Source organism: Oncorhynchus keta, chromosome 1 (genome assembly GCF_023373465.1).
Source record: "Oncorhynchus keta strain PuntledgeMale-10-30-2019 chromosome 1, Oket_V2, whole genome shotgun sequence".
Classification (NCBI taxonomy): domain Eukaryota; kingdom Metazoa; phylum Chordata; class Actinopteri; order Salmoniformes; family Salmonidae; genus Oncorhynchus; species Oncorhynchus keta.
Window position 1 is genome coordinate 52,693,001 of NC_068421.1, and position 20,515 is coordinate 52,713,515.

Here is a 20,515-nt window from a genome sequence, read left to right on the forward strand (position 1 = left end):
GTAGGTTAGGTTGAGACAGTGAGCTGTAGGTTAGGTTGAGACAGTGTGAGCTGTAGGTTAGGTTGAGACAGTGTGAGCTGTAGGTTAGGTTGAGACATAGTGTGAGCTGTAGGTTAGGTTGAGACAATGTGAGCTGTAGGTTAGGTTGAGACAGTGTGAGCTGTAGGTTAGGTTGAGACAGTGTGAGCTGTAGGTTAGGTTGAGACAGTGTGAGCTGTAGGTTAGGTTGAGACATAGTGTGAGCTGTATGTTAGGTTGAGACAGTGTGAGCTGTAGGTTAGGTTGAGACATAGTGTGAGCTGTAGGTTAGGTTGAGACATAGTGTGAGCTGTATGTTAGGTTGAGACAGTGTGAGCTGTAGGTTAGGTTGAGACAGTGTGAGCTGTAGGTTAGGTTGAGACAGTGTGAGCTGTAGGTTAGGTTGAGACAGTGTGAGCTGTAGGTTAGGTTGAGAGTGTGAGCTGTAGGTTAGGTTGAGACATAGTGTGAGCTGTAGGTTAGGTTGAGACAGTGTGAGCTGTAGGTTAGGTTGAGACATAGTGTGAGCTGTAGGTTAGGTTGAGACAGTGTGAGCTGTAGGTTAGGTTGAGACAGTGTGAGCTGTAGGTTAGGTTGAGACATAGTGTGAGCTGTAGGTTAGGTTGAGACATAGTGTGAGCTGTAGGTTAGGTTGAGACAGTGTGAGCTGTAGGTTAGGTTGAGACAGTGTGAGCTGTAGGTTAGGAGCTGTATGTTAGGTTGAGACAGTGTGAGCTGTATGTTAGGTTGAGACATAGTGTGAGCTGTATGTTAGGTTGAGACAGTGTGAGCTGTAGGTTAGGTTGAGACAGTGTGAGCTGTAGGTTAGGTTGAGACATAGTGTGAGCTGTATGTTAGGTTGAGACATAGTGTGAGCTGTAGGTTAGGTTGAGACATAGTGTGAGCTGTAGGTTAGGTTGAGACATAGTGTGAGCTGTAGGTTAGGTTGAGACAGTGTGAGCTGTAGGTTAGGTTGAGACAGTGTGTGAGCTGTTATGTTAGGTTGAGACAGTGTGAGCTGTAGGTTAGGTTGAGACATAGTGTGAGCTGTAGGTTAGGTTGAGACAGTGTGAGCTGTAGGTTAGGTTGAGACAGTGTGTGAGCTGTTATGTTAGGTTGAGACAGTGTGAGCTGTAGGTTAGGGTTGAGACATAGTGTGAGCTGTATGTTAGGTTGAGACAGCGTGAGCTGTATGTTAGGTTGAGACATAGTGTGAGCTGTATGTTAGGTTGAGACATAGTGAGCTGTAGGTTAGGTTGAGACAGTGTGAGCTGTAGGTTACGTTGAGACAGTGTGTGAGCTGTATGTTAGGTTGAGACAGTGTGAGCTGTATGTTAGGTTGAGACATAGTGTGAGCTGTATGTTAGGTTGAGACATAGTGTGAGCTGTATGTTAGGTTGAGACATAGTGTGAGCTGTAGGTTAGGTTGAGACATAGTGTGAGCTGTAGGTTAGGTTGAGACATAGTGTGAGCTGTATGTTAGGTTGAGACATAGTGTGAGCTGTATGTTAGGTTGAGACAGTGTGAGCTGTATATTAGGTTGAGACATAGTGTGAGCTGTAGGTTAGGTTGAGACAATGTGAGCTGTAGGTTAGGTTGAGACATAGTGTGAGCTGTAGGTTAGGTTGAGACAGTGTGAGCTGTAGGTTAGGTTGAGACAGTGTGAGCTGTAGGTTAGGCTGAGACATAGTGTGAGCTGTAGGTTAGGTTGAGACAGTGTGAGCTGTAGGTTAGGTTGAGACAGTGTGAGCTGTAGATTAGGTTGAGACATAGTGTGAGCTGTATGTTAGGTTGAGACAGTGTGAGCTGTATGTTAGGTTGAGACATAGTGTGAGCTGTATGTTAGGTTGAGACCTAGTGTGAGCTGTAGGTTAGGTTGAGACAGTGTGTGAGCTGTATGTTAGGTTGAGACAGTATGTGAGCTGTATGTTAGGTTGAGACAGTGTGAGCTGTATGTTAGGTTGAGACAGTGTGAGCTGTATGTTAGGTTGAGACATAGTTTGAGCTGTATGTTAGGTTGAGACATAGTGTGAGCTGTAGGTTAGGTTGAGACAGTGTGAGCTGTATGTTAGGTTGAGACAGTGTGTGAGCTGTATGTTAGGTTGAGACAGTGTGAGCTGTATGTTAGGTTGAGACATAGTGTGAGCTGTAGGTTAGGTTGAGACAGTGTGAGCTGTAGGTTAGGTTGAGACATAGTGTGAGCTGTATGTTAGGTTGAGACATAGTGTGAGCTGTATGTTAGGTTGAGACAGTGTGAGCTGTATATTAGGTTGAGACAGTGTGAGCTGTAGGTTAGGTTGAGACAGTGTGAGCTGTAGGTTAGGTTGAGACATAGTGTGAGCTGTAGGTTAGGTTGAGACATAGTGTGAGCTGTATGTTAGGTTGAGACATAGTGTGAGCTGTATGTTAGGTTGAGACAGTGTGAGCTGTATATTAGGTTGAGACAGTGTGAGCTGTAGGTTAGGTTGAGACAGTGTGAGCTGTATGTTAGGTTGAGACATAGTGTGAGCTGTAGGTTAGGTTGAGACAGTGTGAGCTGTAGGTTAGGTTGAGACATAGTGTGAGCTGTAGGTTAGGTTGAGACATAGTGTGAGCTGTAGGTTAGGTTGAGACAGTGTGAGCTGTATGTTAGGTTGAGACAGTGTGTGAACTGTAGGTTAGGTTGAGACAGTGTGAGCTTTATGTTAGGTTGAGACAGTGTGAGCTGTATATTAGGTTGAGACATAGTGTGAGCTGTAGGTTAGGTTGAGACAATGTGAGCTGTAGGTTAGGTTGAGACATAGTGTGAGCTGTAGGTTAGGTTGAGACAGTGTGAGCTGTAGGTTAGGTTGAGACAGTGTGAGCTGTAGGTTAGGTTGAGTCATAGTGTGAGCTGTATGTTAGGTTGTGACAGTGTGAGCTGTAGGTTAGGTTGAGACATAGTGTGAGCTGTACGTGAGGTTGAGACATAGTGTGAGCTGTAGGTTAGGTTGAGACATAGTGTGAGCTGTAGGTTAGGTTGAGACAGTGTGAGCTGTAGGTTAGGTTGAGACATAGTGTGAGCTGTAGGTTAGGTTGAGACATAGTGTGAGCTGTAGGTTAGGTTGAGACAGTGTGAGCTGTATGTTAGGTTGAGACATAGTGTGAGCTGTAGGTTAGGTTGAGACATAGTGTGAGCTGTATGTTAGGTTGAGACATAGTGTGAGCTGTAGGTTAGGTTGAGACAGTGTGAGCTGTATGTTAGGCTGAGACAGTGTGTGAGCTGTATGTTAGGTTGAGACATGTGTGAGCTGTTGTTAGGTTGAGACAGTGTGAGCTGTATGTTAGGTTGAGACATAGTGTGAGCTGTAGGTTAGGTTGAGACAGTGTGAGCTGTAGGTTAGGTTGAGACATAGTGTGAGCTGTATGTTAGGTTGAGACATAGTGTGAGCTGTATGTTAGGTTGAGACAGTGTGAGCTGTATATTAGGTTGAGACATAGTGTGAGCTGTAGGTTAGGTTGAGACAGTGTGAGCTGTAGGTTAGGTTGAGACATAGTGTGAGCTGTAGGTTAGGTTGAGACATAGTGTGAGCTGTATGTTAGGTTGAGACATAGTGTGAGCTGTATGTTAGGTTGAGACAGTGTGAGCTGTATATTAGGTTGAGACAGTGTGAGCTGTAGGTTAGGTTGAGACAGTGTGAGCTGTAGGTTAGGTTGAGACAGTGTGAGCTGTAGGTTAGGTTGAGACAGTGTGAGCTGTAGGTTAGGTTGAGACATAGTGTGAGCTGTAGGTTAGGTTGAGACAGTGTGAGCTGTAGGTTAGGTTGAGACAGTGTGAGCTGTATGTTAGGTTGAGACAGTGTGTGAACTGTAGGTTAGGTTGAGACAGTGTGAGCTTTATGTTAGGTTGAGACAGTGTGAGCTGTATGTTAGGTTGAGACATAGTGTGAGCTGTAGGTTAGGTTGAGACAATGTGAGCTGTAGGTTAGGTTGAGACATAGTGTGAGCTGTAGGTTAGGTTGAGACAGTGTGAGCTGTAGGTTAGGTTGAGACAGTGTGAGCTGTATATTAGGTTGAGACATAGTGTGAGCTGTAGGTTAGGTTGAGTCATAGTGTGAGCTGTAGGTTAGGTTGAGACAGTGTGAGCTGTAGGTTAGGTTGAGACATAGTGTGAGCTGTACGTGAGGTTGAGACATAGTGTGAGCTGTAGGTTAGGTTGAGACAGTGTGAGCTGTAGGTTAGGTTGAGACAGTGTGAGCTGTAGGTTAGGTTGAGACATAGTGTGAGCTGTAGGTTAGGTTGAGACATAGTGTGAGCTGTATGTTACGCTGAGACATAGTGTGAGCTGTATGTTACGCTGAGACATAGTGTGAGCTGTAGGTTAGGTTGAGACAGTGTGAGCTGTATGTTAGGTTGAGACATAGTGTGAGCTGTAGGTTAGGTTGAGACATAGTGTGAGCTGTATGTTAGGTTGAGACATAGTGTGAGCTGTAGGTTAGGTTGAGACAGTGTGAGCTGTATGTTAGGTTGAGACAGTGTGTGAGCTGTTGTTAGGTTGAGACAGTGTGAGCTGTATGTTAGGTTGAGACATAGTGTGAGCTGTAGGTTAGGTTGAGACATAGTGTGAGCTGTAGGTTAGGTTGAGACAGTGTGAGCTGTAGGTTAGGTTGAGACAGTGTGAGCTGTAGGTTAGGTTGAGACATAGTGTGAGCTGTAGGTTAGGTTGAGACATAGAGTGAGCTGTAGGTTAGGTTGAGACAGTGTGAGCTGTAGGTTAGGTTGAGACATAGTGTGAGCTGTAGGTTAGGTTGAGACATAGTGTGAGCTGTATGTTAGGTTGAGACATAGTGTGAGCTGTATGTTAGGTTGAGACAGTGTGAGCTGTAGGTTAGGTTGAGACAGTGTGAGCTGTATGTTAGGTTGAGACATAGTGTGAGCTGTAGGTTAGGTTGAGACAGTGTGAGCTGTAGGTTAGGTTGAGACAGTGTGAGCTGTATGTTAGGTTGAGACAGTGTGTGAACTGTAGGTTAGGTTGAGACAGTGTGAGCTTTATGTTAGGTTGAGACAGTGTGAGCTGTATGTTAGGCTGAGACATAGTGTGAGCTGTAGGTTAGGTTGAGACAATGTGAGCTGTAGGTTAGGTTGAGACATAGTGTGAGCTGTAGGTTAGGTTGAGACAGTGTGAGCTGTAGGTTAGGTTGAGACAGTGTGAGCTGTATATTAGGTTGAGACATAGTGTGAGCTGTAGGTTAGGTTGAGTCAGTGTGAGCTGTATGTTAGGTTGTGACAGTGTGAGCTGTAGGTTAGGTTGAGACATAGTGTGAGCTGTACGTGAGGTTGAGACATAGTGAGCTGTAGGTTAGGTTGAGACATAGTGTGAGCTGTATGTTAGGTTGAGACATAGTGTGAGCTGTAGGTTAGGTTGAGACAGTGTGAGCTGTAGGTTAGGTTGAGACATAGTGTGAGCTGTAGGTTAGGTTGAGACAGTGTGAGCTGTAGGTTAGGTTGAGACATAGTGTGAGCTGTAGGTTAGGTTGAGACATAGAGTGAGCTGTAGGTTAGGTTGAGACAGTGTGAGCTGTAGGTTAGGTTGAGACAGTGTGAGCTGTAGGTTAGTTTGAGACATAGTGTGAGCTGTAGGTTAGGTTGAGACATAGAGTGAGCTGTAGGTTAGGTTGAGACAGTGTGAGCTGTAGGTTAGGTTGAGACATAGTGTGAGCTGTAGGTTAGGTTGAGACATAGTGTGAGCTGTATGTTAGGTTGAGACATAGTGTGAGCTGTATGTTAGGTTGAGACAGTGTGAGCTGTATGTTAGGTTGAGACAGTGTGTGAGCTGTATGTTAGGTTGAGACATAGTGTGAGCTGTAGGTTAGGTTGAGACAGTGTGAGCTGTAGGTTAGGTTGAGACAGTGTGAGCTGTATGTTAGGTTGAGACAGTGTGTGAACTGTAGGTTAGGTTGAGACAGTGTGAGCTTTATGTTAGGTTGAGACAGTGTGAGCTGTATGTTAGGTTGAGACATAGTGTGAGCTGTAGGTTAGGTTGAGACAATGTGAGCTGTAGGTTAGGTTGAGACATAGTGTGAGCTGTAGGTTAGGTTGAGACAGTGTGAGCTGTAGGTTAGGTTGAGACAGTGTGAGCTGTATATTAGGTTGAGACAGTGTGAGCTGTAGGTTAGGTTGAGTCATAGTGTGAGCTGTATGTTAGGTTGTGACAGTGTGAGCTGTAGGTTAGGTTGAGACATAGTGTGAGCTGTACGTGAGGTTGAGACATAGTGTGAGCTGTAGGTTAGGTTGAGACATAGTGTGAGCTGTAGGTTAGGTTGAGACAGTGTGAGCTGTAGGTTAGGTTGAGACATAGTGTGAGCTGTAGGTTAGGTTGAGACATAGTGTGAGCTGTATGTTACGCTGAGACATAGTGTGAGCTGTATGTTACGCTGAGACATAGTGTGAGCTGTAGGTTAGGTTGAGACAGTGTGAGCTGTATGTTAGGTTGAGACATAGTGTGAGCTGTAGGTTAGGTTGAGACATAGTGTGAGCTGTATGTTAGGTTGAGACAGTGTGAGCTGTAGGTTAGGTTGAGACATAGTGTGAGCTGTAGGTTAGGTTGAGACATAGTGTGAGCTGTAGGTTAGGTTGAGACAGTGTGAGCTGTAGGTTAGGTTGAGACATAGTGTGAGCTGTAGGTTAGGTTGAGACATAGAGTGAGCTGTAGGTTAGGTTGAGACAGTGTGAGCTGTAGGTTAGGTTGAGACAGTGTGAGCTGTAGGTTAGGTTGGGACATAGTGTGAGCTGTAGGTTAGGTTGAGACATAGAGTGAGCTGTAGGTTAGGTTGAGACAGTGAGCTGTAGGTTAGGCTGAGACATAGTGTGAGCTGTAGGTTAGGTTGAGACATAGTGTGAGCTGTATGTTAGGTTGAGACATAGTGTGAGCTGTATGTTAGGTTGAGACAGTGTGAGCTGTAGGTTAGGTTGAGACAGTGTGAGCTGTATGTTAGGTTGAGACAGTGTGTGAGCTGTATGTTAGGTTGAGACATAGTGTGAGCTGTAGGTTAGGTTGAGACATAGTGTGAGCTGTATGTTAGGTTGAGTCATAGTGTGAGCTGTATGTTAGGTTGAGACAGTGTGAGCTGTATGTTAGGTTGAGACATAGTGTGAGCTGTAGGTTAGGTTGAGACAGTGTGAGCTGTAGGTTAGGTTGAGACATAGTGTGAGCTGTAGGTTAGGTTGAGACAGTGTGAGCTGTAGGTTAGGTTGAGACAGTGTGTGAGCTGTATGTTAGGTTGAGTCATAGTGTGAGCTGTATGTTAGGTTGAGAAAGGGTGAGCTGTAGGTTAGGTTGAGACATAGTGTGACACGTTAGGTTGAGACAGCGTGAGCTGTATGTTAGGTTGAGACAGTGTGAGCTGTAGGTTAGGTTGAGACAGTGTGAGCTGTATGTTAGGTTGAGACAGTGTGTGAGCTGTATGTTAGGTTGAGTCATAGTGTGAGCTGTATGTTAGGTTGAGACAGTGTGAGCTGTAGGTTAGGTTGAGACAGTGTGAGCTGTATATTAGGTTGAGACAGTGTGAGCTGTAGGTTAGGTTGAGACAGTGTGAGCTGTATGTTAGGTTGAGACATAGTGTGAGCTGTAGGTTAGGTTGAGACAGTGTGAGCTGTAGGTTAGGTTGAGACAGTGTGTGAGCTGTTATGTTAGGTTGAGACAGTGTGAGCTGTAGGTTAGGTTGAGACATAGTGTGAGCTGTATGTTAGGTTGAGACAGCGTGAGCTGTATGTTAGGTTGAGACATAGTGTGAGCTGTATGTTAGGTTGAGACATAGTGTGAGCTGTAGGTTAGGTTGAGACAGTGTGAGCTGTAGGTTAGGTTGAGACAGTGGGAGCTGTAGGTTAGGTTGAGTCAGTGTGAGCTGTATGTTAGGTTGAGACAGTGTGAGCTGTATGTTAGGTTGAGACATAGTGTGAGCTGTATGTTAGGTTGAGACAGTGTGAGCTGTATATTAGGTTGAGACAGTGTGAGCTGTAGGTTAGGTTGAGACAGTGTGAGCTGTAGGTTAGGTTGAGACAGTGTGAGCTGTAGGTTAGGTTGAGACAGTGTGAGCTGTAGGTTAGGTTGAGACATAGTGTGAGCTGTAGGTTAGGTTGAGACAGTGTGAGCTGTAGGTTAGGTTGAGACAGTGTGAGCTGTATGTTAGGTTGAGACAGTGTGTGAACTGTAGGTTAGGTTGAGACAGTGTGAGCTTTATGTTAGGTTGAGACAGTGTGAGCTGTATGTTAGGTTGAGACATAGTGTGAGCTGTAGGTTAGGTTGAGACAATGTGAGCTGTAGGTTAGGTTGAGACATAGTGTGAGCTGTAGGTTAGGTTGAGACAGTGTGAGCTGTAGGTTAGGTTGAGACAGTGTGAGCTGTAGGTTAGGTTGAGTCATAGTGTGATCTGTAGGTTAGGTTGAGACACAGTGTGAGCTGTAGGTTAGGTTGAGACATAGTGTGAGCTGTAGGTTAGGTTGAGACAGTGTGAGCTGTAGGTTAGGTTGAGACATAGTGTGAGCTGTAGGTTAGGTTGAGACATAGTGTGAGCTGTATGTTACGTTGAGACATAGTGTGAGCTGTAGGTTAGGTTGAGACAGTGTGAGCTGTATGTTAGGTTGAGACATAGTGTGAGCTGTAGGTTAGGTTGAGACATAGTGTGAGCTGTATGTTAGGTTGAGACATAGTGTGAGCTGTAGGTTAGGTTGAGACAGTGTGAGCTGTATGTTAGGTTGAGACATAGTGTGAGCTGTAGGTTAGGTTGAGACAGTGTGAGCTGTAGGTTAGGTTGAGACATAGTGTGAGCTGTAGGTTAGGTTGAGACAGTGTGAGCTGTAGGTTAGGTTGAGACAGTGTGAGCTGTAGGTTAGGTTGAGACAGTGTGAGTTGTAGGTTAGGATGAGACATAGTGTGAGCTGTAGGTTAGGTTGAGACATAGTGTGAGCTGTATGTTACGTTGAGACATAGTGTGAGCTGTAGGTTAGGTTGAGACAGTGTGAGCTGTAGGTTAGGTTGAGACATAGTGTGAGCTGTAGGTTAGGTTGAGACAGTGTGAGCTGTAGGTTAGGTTGAGACAGTGTGAGCTGTTTGTTAGGTTGAGACCTAGTTTGAGCTGTATGTTAGGTTGAGACATAGTGTGAGCTGTATGTTAGGTTGAGACATAGTGTGAGCTGTATGTTAGGTTGAGACATAGTGTGAGCTGTTTGTTAGGTTGAGACAGTGTGAGCTGTAGGTTAGGTTGAGACATCAACGATTAACTGGTACATGATTGAGCGGTTGAGATGACCTGTCTGTTAGGCTGAGGTGACTTTTAGGAAGTGTGTGTGTGTGTGTGTGTGTGTGTGTGTGTGTGTGTGTGTGTGTGTGTGTGTGTGTGTGTGTGTGTGTGTGTGTGTGTGTGTGTGTGTGTGTGTGTGTGTGTGTGTGCGTGCGTGCGTGCGTGCGTGCGTGCGTGCGTGCGTGCGTGCGTGCGTGCGTGTGTGTGTGTGTGTGTGTGTGTGGGAGGGAGGGAGGGATTATTCCCTCTGCTGAGTACCCACACATGCACAACTCATCTCGACCCGGCGCTACAGCCAGCCAGCAGATGGACTTTGGCTCCCTCCCAAAAAAAGAAAACATTAAATCAAATAAATAAAACTAAAATATCACATAGGCATTATGGGAGGTGATGTTGGATATCCACAAGAGAGGCACATGCAAGATGGAGCGACCTTCAGTTCATCCACAGGGGAGGGAAAAAAGAGAGAGGGAGAGAGAGAGAGAGCGAGAGAGAGAGAGAGAGAGAGAGAGAGACAGAGAGAGAGAGAGAGCAGATGAGCGGATGACATCAGCTACATATGGGCCAGGGGGTGAGAGGAGGAGGGGAGGTGAGAGGGAGGGGGGAGAGGAGGAGAGAGGGAAGGGGGGTGGGGGAATAAACAAGCTCCTCATCTGTCTGTCTGTGTTAATTGCTATAAAAAGTCCCAAACACAAACACAGGGTGGGGCGGTGTCACGCGCAAATAGGTCCCTCTCCCTATACTAAGTACCACTCCCAGCTATCTGGGGAGTGGGAAAGACATTTGTTATAAGGCAACGGGGTGTTGGCAGGGACAATCTTAAGATATGGTCATGTTATAAAAACAACACTAGACACTTATGAGAGAGATGGTCGACCCCCCCCTCCCCCCCCTCCCCAAACACACACTCACACTCTCCTCATGGCTAGGTAATGGCCTCCCGTCTCCCCTTTGGCTTTTAGGTGCTAGATGTTCACACGGGGGGTGAGCGTGTTGTAAATCGCCAGCACCGAGCAGCCCAGGAGAAGAGGCCTGGCTGGGCCACAACCACACTGCTTAGCGAAGGCAAAAGACATGTCCGTGTGTGTGTGTCTGTGTGGTTTCGGCGCGGGGGGGGGTTGAAAAATAAATCAACTCTTTCTCCCCGACAGCGTCCAGACAATTTTTGGCACGGATAATTTAAAAAATCCAACTGGCAGAAAGTACTGTAGTTTAAAATCGTACAGGAAGGTTAAGTGAATGTGAATAGAAGTGGACTTATGTGGAATGGTCCTTCCCATTTGAGACTTAAAATAAGAAAAATGTCCCATTACCCGATTGCACCTTTGTCATTGTTTTGTCAATAAAAAAAATAGTAAGACTTCCTTCCTCCCTTCAAGTGAACACTGCTCTGACGTGATTGGATACCGTAGGTCAAAGCAAGGACTCTACATGCCACACGGCTTTGCGCAATCCAGTCGTGTTGAGATCAGTGATCACTCCAAGGAGGGAAGTATTTTCAAAGCATTGGCTCGGCAGGCACTGGTTGGGGGTGTAATTTTACAGACGGGCAGGAGTAGGAATGAAGACAGGTGAACACACACACACACACACACACACACACACACACACACACACACACACACACACACACACACACACACACACACACACACACACACACACACACACACACACACACACACACACACACACACACATCTGTGTACTGGTCATTTTAGTAGCACGATTGCAGAAAAAGCACTTCATAAATCAAATGTGCTATGATAGTACTAGTATACTCCAGTAGTACTACAGTTCTCCAGTAGTTCTATAGTAGAGTACAACGTTGTCATTAGACTCTTACCGTTCTCAGGCTGGTCCTTGATGTCAGACTCACTCTGCTGGTTGGGACTGTCTGACTGGCCATCTAGAGAGAGAGAGAAGAGAGAGAGAGAGATACTGTAAGGGACTGGAGCAAAGGGTCTCACTACGTAACTTTCATGAAAGCCAAGATGGTACATTTTTCGTCGACAAGAAGATGCCATGGATATACACAAGGTAAGACAAGACTGCGAAACACGCAGAGTCCATGAAAAGACGCGGATAGGGTAAGATTCTTCGGTCGCAATACTCAATGCATTTTGTCACCATAGTACTGTGCATGTGAGTGCGGTCGGGGGATTGCCTACAGTCAGAGGGTTAACCCAACCCGCCGGGTGTGTTCTGTGTGAGTGTGTGTGTGTGTGAATGAGTGTGCTCAGGTGAAACCCTAGCCCCCATGTCTCAAGCTCTGCGATCGATGCGGGTGTCTGTCCCCCCCCCCGGCCTACGCATCGACTGCACACTGGCACAGCCTGAGCCACACTGTAGGAGACTGCAACCGTAGCTATAGACAGACTGACTGACTGACAGGCCATGGGCTAAAGCTACTGTAGACTACTGGCTCGTCTGGTCTAGTGCGGTGGGTCGATGCCCCTCCTCCTCGATGACATTGACTCTGCCTTCGTCTCATCGTACTCTACTGTGCTGTCCAGCCTGTGTCAGCGTCTTCACTGTCCTGACAGTGCACTACGCTGTCTGTGGGTGTTGTGTGGAAAGGTGTGGTGGCGTGGGGTGTCGGAGTGTTTTTCTGGGGCTTTTTAGACTGACATGTTTTCCGATGTGGTGTCGGTCAGAGGTGGGGAAGGAGTTGAGGAATTTGTGGTTGGGGAAAGGAAAGGGGGAATAAGGCTTCTGGAGAGAAAGCCCAGTGCGAGGATGTCACACTGTTGGCAAACACTCACTTATGGAAATTGGTCTGGCTGGAGAAACACTAAGAAGCCGATGCCTGCCGCAACAACTCCATCCATGGCTCATAAAGACCCATACATTTTACGGGCAATTCTTCTGCCCCGGCGCAAGAACGTCTAACACCGTCGTTAGCGGTGACAGCGACGGTGAGGGAAGTCACGTGTAAAAAGAGCCGTTCTTGGTGCCGAAGAAGTCCGCTCCTTATGTTTCGCCTCCCCTTTTTTTTTTACTGCTGCCAAAAATGGCAGAGGAACATAACCTCTGGATGATTTAGCTGCTGCTGGGTTGTATCGATCCGACGGGCTGCAGATAAAATTGTTGGGAGTGGGAGAAATATTACCCATCTCCACTCCGGGAGTCGGGACTGAAGAGAGCCAAGCAGAGAGACAGAGAGCTATGACTCAAGGCCTGCTGGGCTGATAGGACGACGTGCCTGGTATTGCTGCTACACATAGGCTGGAAGGCTGATTCACTGAAACTAGTTTGCTTGTGTTCTACTGAAATAGGTACAAGATGTTTGCCAGAGTAGTGAAATAGTTGCAAGAGGAGGTACTTATCTTAACAAGGCTGAGATAAAATCGAACCAGGACCATGGTTTTTTGGCATAGAGTTTCATCCCCCCCTCCCTCCACCGAAATGTTTTTCTGCTCTGTTGCTGGCGAGAGAAATCAGGCTGAGTGCGTTTTACACCAAATGTTTATCTCTAAAAACAAAGATTTTTCAGAGGCAAGTGTTACCAGACAAGCTGATTGACCACTTTGATCTGTCGGGGTGAGAGTGTAAAAGGTCCATTTCCGAGGCAACCAATGACGCGGGGAAAAAAAAAAAAAAACTTTCCGGACATACGTGACTGGAACGTCAAGAGGGATGACGGGCAACGAAAGGCGGCAAAAACAGCGAAGGGAGGACAGAAAGTCAAATATGTTGCTTGAAATACTAAAACAAATTTAAAAAAAGGAGAAAGGTTTTTGGCTGGTGGTTTCCCTCCACTCGCAAGACAAAGTAAACAATTTAGAGGGAACTTGTTTGCATTCTGCTCAGCGTTTGTGGTCTGCATCAACAGCTTAAAACAAAGGCAATCGGGAGGCCCGCGGAACAAAACGTCCCCCCAGCAACCGAACAGAGGCGGTTGAAAGAGGGGTGGGGTGGGGGTGGTTCGCCGGGGGCATGAGGCTAGTGGCTGGGTGCTGCTGGGTGTGGGTGGGGGAGGCACTTTCACACAGTCCACAGCCCGCCCCCCCCTCCACCCTAGTCTACCCCGGCGCTCTCACGCGCCTTTCCCCCTCGCTAATTAAATATGCAAATGAGGCGTGAGACCCAGACTGTGTCTCACATCTGCATTTACCCCCTGTTGAGGGCCCTCAGAGCTGGGAGAAAGGGGGGGGCAAAAATCTGGCCGATTAAAACAAGACAACAAAAAAAACACACTAAACAACAAACAACGAACCCCCCCCACACACACACACAAACAAGACCTATTCACGCAGCCTCTATACAAGTCCCTTAACAAGTCGCTCTTTATCTTTCTCTCCCTCCGTCTGAAGGGAAGGAGGAGAGGACTAGAGCCAGGGGCCGTGTCTGGTATAGGGCTCTGACCACCTCCCACCCTTCACTACTACGTCTAAGAGCCCTGAAGGGGTGGGCACTTGATGGGGGGGACCGGTGGGGTACAGAAAGTAAAGAAAGCCAAAAGACCCCCCTACGCACCTCCTTCCAGTCCAGACAGAGGATGCACTACAGCCACCATAGATCAACGGCTGGATAAGAGACCGTTCATTATGGTTACGCCGTTATGAATATGCACTGTCATGGAATTTATCACCCCTCACTGGAGGCATTAATACATTGCAGGATTAGTGTCACAGCTCCTTCTACGGCGGGCCAATAACTTTCATACGACTAATTAACGGTCCGAGCTGTGTGAGGCTGTATTTTCACCATAGCAACCGATGTTTTTTTACAACGGAGTCATGAGAGAGAGAGAGAGAGAGAGAGAGAGAGAGAGAGAGAGAGAGAGAGAGAGAGAGAGAGAGAGTAAAGCCTGGGTCGTGTTCATTAGTGCACACCGTAGCAAAATGTTTTGTAACAGAAAACAAGCATTTCTGATTGGACACTCTCAGGTTGTCCATCCGTGTTTCAGTCCGTTTGCTACCTAATGAATAAGACCTAGGGTCTAACTGTGGCTACATACCGTTGGTTCTCTGTATGGTCTTTAACACGACCTGGCTAGACCAGTAACACTCTTAACCACCGAGCTGGTAAACTTTTACGAGCAGGCCCTCGTCTATTAAACGGACCAATGGGAGAGAGCAGATTACAGTAGAGTACGGAATACTACTACTAGAGTGGGAGTATATAGTGGTGTCTCGGGCCTGGAAGAGAGATGAGGAGAGCTGGGGGAATGTGCGTGTGTGTGTGTATGGAATGTCTTGATGGCTGGTAGTTGAATTAGTGAACGAGTTGACACACTAATTAGATCGTTAGGGGACGTCCTCGCGGCTGCATGTGTGCTGACTGCTCTACTGGTGCAGCTCTTTGCCTCAGACACACACATTCCCAGGTCATCCCTCTGTCTCGTCCCTCCCTCTCCTATCTCTCTCTGCTTCACTCTAGTCTCTTTCTGTCTGCGCTCTCCCCGTCTTCTCCCAGATTTGTCTCTTTCCCTCGCTCCTTCGGCCTCTGTGTACCCTCTCTTTTTCCTCCCTCCATCCCACAGTTCTCTCCCTCTCTTCAGTCTCCCCCTCGTTCGCTCGCAGTCTCCAGTGTCTCTTTCTTACCTTCTCTCCCTCTCCCACTCTGAGCCTCGACTGAGAGGGGAACACCGCCTGGCCCGCTCAGCCCGCCCCAGCGGCCACTTCATTATGCATGCGCCAAACCCTCTGTACCTCTCCCGGGTCCCTCTCCCTCCCGCCGGCCCGCTTTCCCACCAAGTGCTCGTGCTGTAATCCAATTGTGTGTTAAAACCCTGCTTTCTAAAGGCCCTTTTGCACACTGAGCCCAGGAACACGCATGCCAATAAAAGAGGAGGCAGAAACTTCATTTAGAAATACAAACGGCCCTTTCTGTCCGCCATCAATGGAAGGTGAAGCCACAGGGATTGGCTTATTGTTTTCACAAGTATCGTCTCCTCTCGTCTCCCTCCCGAGCTTTTTTTTCTTCTCCAACCCCTCTCGCCGAGTTGAGCGTCAAGCCCGGGCTTTGTTGAACGATTGTGGCCGGATTCGCCAAAACCTTCGGATTTAATTTGGCATTCCTGTAAGCCTCTCGTCCTCCATCCCTCCCTCCTCTCTCCATCACCCTGACACCCTCCCTTCCTCGGAATGAAATGGTACATGACCGGAGAGCCGTTCCAGAACAATCCACCACCGGGACACTTGATGTGGGTTTTGTTATATCAACTGTAACACTGGTCCCAATCAACATGGAGATTAGCCGTGGGAAGTTTCAAATAGCTACAGTACGTGACAAAACGTAAGCGGCCATTTTGAATCGTTTCTCTGAAATCGGTCCCTGTAGGGTTAAACCTGAAGGCACGCTGAGGTCCTTTCAGTGCACGGTGTCAGCACACAGGCGCTACTCATATCTAGCCTGCGCCAGGGCAAAGTAGAAAAAGGAGAGAGCATATAGGGAGTGCCTGCCCGGGTGAGTTTGTTTCTGTCTGCGTTCCCTGTGTCCAGTGTTTGGCTAACCTCGACCTTCATCCAGGCTCCCTTACGTCACTCCATATTTAATAAGCTCAGTGTTTACATAGAACCCTTCTGCTTCTCATCTACGGCACAGCCTCGATCCCACTCCTGCGCGTGTGTGCGATTGCTAGCGTGTGTTTGATTGTACTGAATGTGTGTACATGAGTTGCGTTCCGCTGGCGAGCGTGCGCGCGTTATTTTTTGGGGGGCTGAGGAAGAGGGGACAAACGAGTGTAAAGTTACAGTGGCTGTGTTTACAGATCCCGACTGTCCTTTCAATCTAGACAGCTCGGGTGTTTGAGCGCGAGCGTGTGTGTGGAAATAAAAACACTGACCACCTTGGAGGAGTGTGGAAGAAGAACAAGGGCATAAAGGGTTCTGTTTTCCCGTCGACCTGAAAACCGGCCCCGGAAAAAAACAAAAACGGGTTGTTCAGTAGGGCAACAAAAAAAAAAAAGAGGGGAAAAAAGAAGCTTTCCAATTGGAAAAGTTCCAGGAGAACCTTGCCATTTCTAAAGGTTTTCAAAACGTCTCTTACCCATTGAACATAGCCCAGGCATCAAGGGCTAATGTTTGGTCTGTCAATACTGTACAAGACATAATAACGTCTTTAATTATCGTCTTATCCAATATCCTGAACGTCAATAAGTTATGTTTGTGCCGTAACGCCCCTCCCAAACCATTAAAGAACACACTCCACTGTGTGTTACTGAGTGTGTCAAGGGCTGGTGAACTGTGTGTGTGTGTGTGTGTGTGTGTGTGTGTGTGTGTGTGTGTGTGTGTGTGTGTGTGTGTGTGTGTGTGTGTGTGTGTGTGTGTGTGTGTAAGGTTTGGACATAGGCATTAGGGAACGTCTCCAGTTGTCCTATGTCTATTCTATTTGTTGCCGTTTCCACAAGTGAAGGAAGGTGTGTGTAGGTTCAGGTCGTTCACGGTTTGATCCCGGTTGCTGCTGCAGCCCTGGTAAAGCTGTAAGCACTCTGCTGCCTCTTCTCCAGTCTGCCTCCATTCCAGCCTGTCTTCACCTCAACAACTCTCCTTCGTCATCATCTATCATCTCCACCTCTCTCTTCACCCATCTCCACATTCATCTATACTCCCATATACCCGATCCATCTCTACCTCTCCACATTCATCTATACTTCCATCTACCCGATCCATCTCTACCTCTCCACATTCATCTATACTTCCATCTACCCGATCCATCTCTACCTCTCCACATTCATCTATACTTCCATCTACCCGATCCGGCTCTACCTCTCCACATTCATCTATACTTCCATCTACCCGATCCATCTCTACCTCTCCACATTCATCTATACTTCCATCTACCCGATCCATCTCTACCTCTCCACATTCATCTATACTTCCATCTACCCGATCCATCTCTACCTCTCCACATTCATCTATACTTCCATCTACCCGATCCATCTCTACCTCTCCACATTCATCTATACTTCCATCTACCCGATCCATCTCTACCTCTCCACATTCATCTATACTTCCATCTACCCGATCCGGCTCTACCTCTCCACATTCATCTATACTTAGATCTACCCGATCCATCTCTACCTCTCCACATTTATCTATACTTCCATCTACCCGATCCATCTCTACCTCTCCACATTCATCTATACTTCCATCTACCCGATCCATCTCTACCTCTCCACATTCATCTATACTTCCATCTACCCGATCCGGCTCTACCTCTCCACATTCATCTATACTTCCATCTACCCGATCTAGCTCACCTCCTCATAGGTGCTTCAGTGTTCTGGGTCTGCCCTCCTGGACACTGGCTTACAAAGGCCCCTGGGCTCATTGGGGAAAGAAGGGAACAATGCAGTGAAGGAGATAAAGAGAAGGGGAGTGAGGGAAGCCTGGAGGAGGAGGAGGAGAGAGAGAGAGAGAGAGAGAGAGAGAGAGAGAGAGAGAGAGAGAGAGAGAGAGAGCTCCTAGCTGGCTCACTAGACCTCCCTGCTGCTCCAGAAGAAAACTGTGGGAAAAGTCAAACTCTGTGGCCCCGTAGGCTGGGCTATGTGGAATGAAGAAGGGGAGAGAGAGGGAAGATAGAGGGAGAAAGAGAGAGAGGACCTTGCTCACTCACTCCCTCCTTCCTCCTCTCCTCTGCTGTTATTCTGCCGTCGTTTCTAGGAAGAGGGTGGAAAAAGAAAGGGGGGAGGCCGAGGAGGAGAGACAAGTTCTTGGCCTTTTCCCAGCAAGGCAAAAAAATAAAAAACAGCAGTCCAATCCCAGCATTCTCTAGGGGTCTGGTGAAACATACAGCCCTGGGGCCGCTTTCAATTTACTCTCTCTCTCTCTCTCTGTGTCTAATCTTCTCTCTCCCCGTCTCTCTCCCTCTCTCTCTAAATAGCAGGACTGTGAGAGAAAAGTCGAAGCTGTCATGGATCTGATGTGCTCTGTGACCTCCCTTAGCCCTGATGGGGAGAAATAGAAAGATTGAGGAAGGGTCAACTGTGCATGAGAGCCAAGTGTGTGTGTGTGTGTGTGTGCGTTTTACATGCTAGGAGGACTGGTGGGTGAGAAGATAAGATAATAATGAAGCAGACACAAATAAAGCATTCTCAAAAAAAGGTAGAGATATCGTTCGCTTTGAGCAAACAAGCTAATGGCATGTGGTTAAATAAAGGTTAAATTAAATAAATAAAAATAATGTACTGTGTGTAATGCTCTTTTCTTTAAATCGCAACCCCCCCCACCACAAGATGTCCAGTGATCATAGTGATGGAAAAAGCGTTCAGTCCCCCCTGCCCAAAAACACTTCCTGTCTTTGTCTGGCTTAATACACACACACTCGCTCTCGCTATGGTAACAACTAACAACTGGAGAAAGCTCAGGACAGGTACAATAGAGGCTGCTTTACAGCCCTACTTTCCACTGTCAAATTGGCTCTGCGCCCTCGACAAAAGTAGTGCACCGCTTTGGGAATAGAGTGCCATTTGGGACGCGGAAAATACTGTACACATTCTCCCTCAAATACTGTACACATTCTCCCTCAAATACGGTACACATTCTCCCTCAAATACTGTACACATTCTCCCTCAAATACGGTACACATTCTCCCTCAAATATTGTACACATTCTCCCTCAAATACTGTACACATTCTCCCTCAAATACGGTACACATTCTCCCTCAAATACTGTACACATTCTCCCTGACAGGTTCTAACAGCGTAGCTATCGTGAGCAACACGTCGACAAACACTTGAGATTTCACAGGCTCCTCTTGCTTGTCTGTCTCCCAAATGGCACCCTGTCCCCTAAAATAGTGCACTGCTTGTGGCCAGGCCCTTGTGTTACGGGGAAGAGAGGAGGAGAACGCAGACATCTTGAACTTCTCCTCATGTCATCTTTTTCTACCCGACAGCAGCCTGGGACAGCAGGAGTTGTCGTCAGTCAGAGGGTGTACAGTATTGAATCAAAAAAAAGTGTTGTCAGTTTGATTGTCATTTGCCAGAGATCTAATCTTGGTGAGTACTGGGGAGGTCTGCCCTTCTGTGACACAGGAAGAAAGCCGGGAGAGAATGTGTGTGTGTCTATGAGCTGTATTTCACTGTGGTCCCAGGGCCCAGCTGACAGGCTCCAGCTGCAGTGTCGAGGTACTGTGTGTGTGTGTGTCTGTGTGTGTGTGTGTGTGCTCAGAGCCTGTCAAAGGCGTCGTCACACCAGTCTCCTAAACAGCAGCGAGCCCATAGTGCCAAGTTAGAGCCCCCTCATTCCACCTCCGCCATTTTACAACTGCAGGGAACGATGTGCTGTCTGAGACCAGGAAGTGTCAGTCACCGCCTCTCTGCTCTCCTACCGAGGAGGTCATGGAAAACATGGTTGAGAGGGAGCAGCGGGATCTCTCTCTCTCTCTCTCTCGCTCCGAGACCATACCCACTCTCGTCTCTCGCTCCGAATTTCCCACCCAAACATGTCCATTCTCCATACTGAGAAAAAAAAAGATGGAGAGAAATTGAGGAGGGACGTTGGGGTCTGAGGGGGGAACAAGACGGGGAATGATCACGCCACCCCGTCCTCCCCCGTGGTGATCTAATCAAATTTACTCCTTGAAACAAAAGGGGCGACTTTGCACACAAACAAGTCACTCTGGGCCAGATGAGGCAATACATGTGACCTGGGAAAATAAGCAGGAACAGGGGTCGTCGGGATGGGAATGAGGAGCGACTGTACTGCCACCCTGGCAGGAACAACCGACACAAAACCAGCGCTCGCCTTGTGGGAAGGGAAGCCTCGACTTCTCTCCTCCCCTCCCCTCTCCTCTTTCTCGCTTTTTGAAACAGTGGAAATAGAACATCTCCCTGCAGCACAAAGCAAAACACAAAAATGACAGGGTGAACTGCTTTGGCAGCTAACTTTTGCGCTGCCTACTTCTCCACCACCTCTCTCTCTCTCTCTCTCTCTCTCTCTCTCTGGCTAGAGCTCCTGTCTGGAGCAGACTAGGGGAGGGAGGTTGGTGCCAGGGTTGAAGAACTGGGTGAGTGGCGATCTGCACCGCTCCACGGCAAACCCAGCCCAGTCGCTATCCTCTCCTTCCTTCCCAGCATACAGTGGGGCTTTCACACATGGCCCGCAGCGAGGAGGGAAGGGAAACCCCCAGTCACTGCACACAACATGCCCAGCCTGGCCACTCCTGCTGGGTCTTCCCCCTGCCTACACACTGCCCCCACTACAGTCACTAGAGCCAGAGTTACCCACCCAAAACTCCTGGGCCCTGCCTGACTAACACACGCACAGACGCACACACTCACACACCTC

The 20,515-nt window shown here is 47.6% G+C and overlaps 1 protein-coding gene across 10 annotated transcripts in view; it reads right to left on the bottom strand.

Annotated features, from left to right (window-relative positions):
• Window positions 1-20,515, bottom strand: part of LOC118387580 (nuclear factor 1 A-type) — a 236,119-nt gene that overhangs the window by 98,081 nt on the left and 117,523 nt on the right. For all 10 annotated transcript variants that reach the window (XM_052527429.1, XM_052527435.1, XM_052527438.1 and 7 more), the window contains exon 3: window positions 11,122-11,184. In XM_052527429.1, coding sequence (XP_052383389.1) covers window positions 11,122-11,184 — 63 coding nt within the window. The remainder of the gene's footprint in view (window positions 1-11,121; window positions 11,185-20,515) is intronic.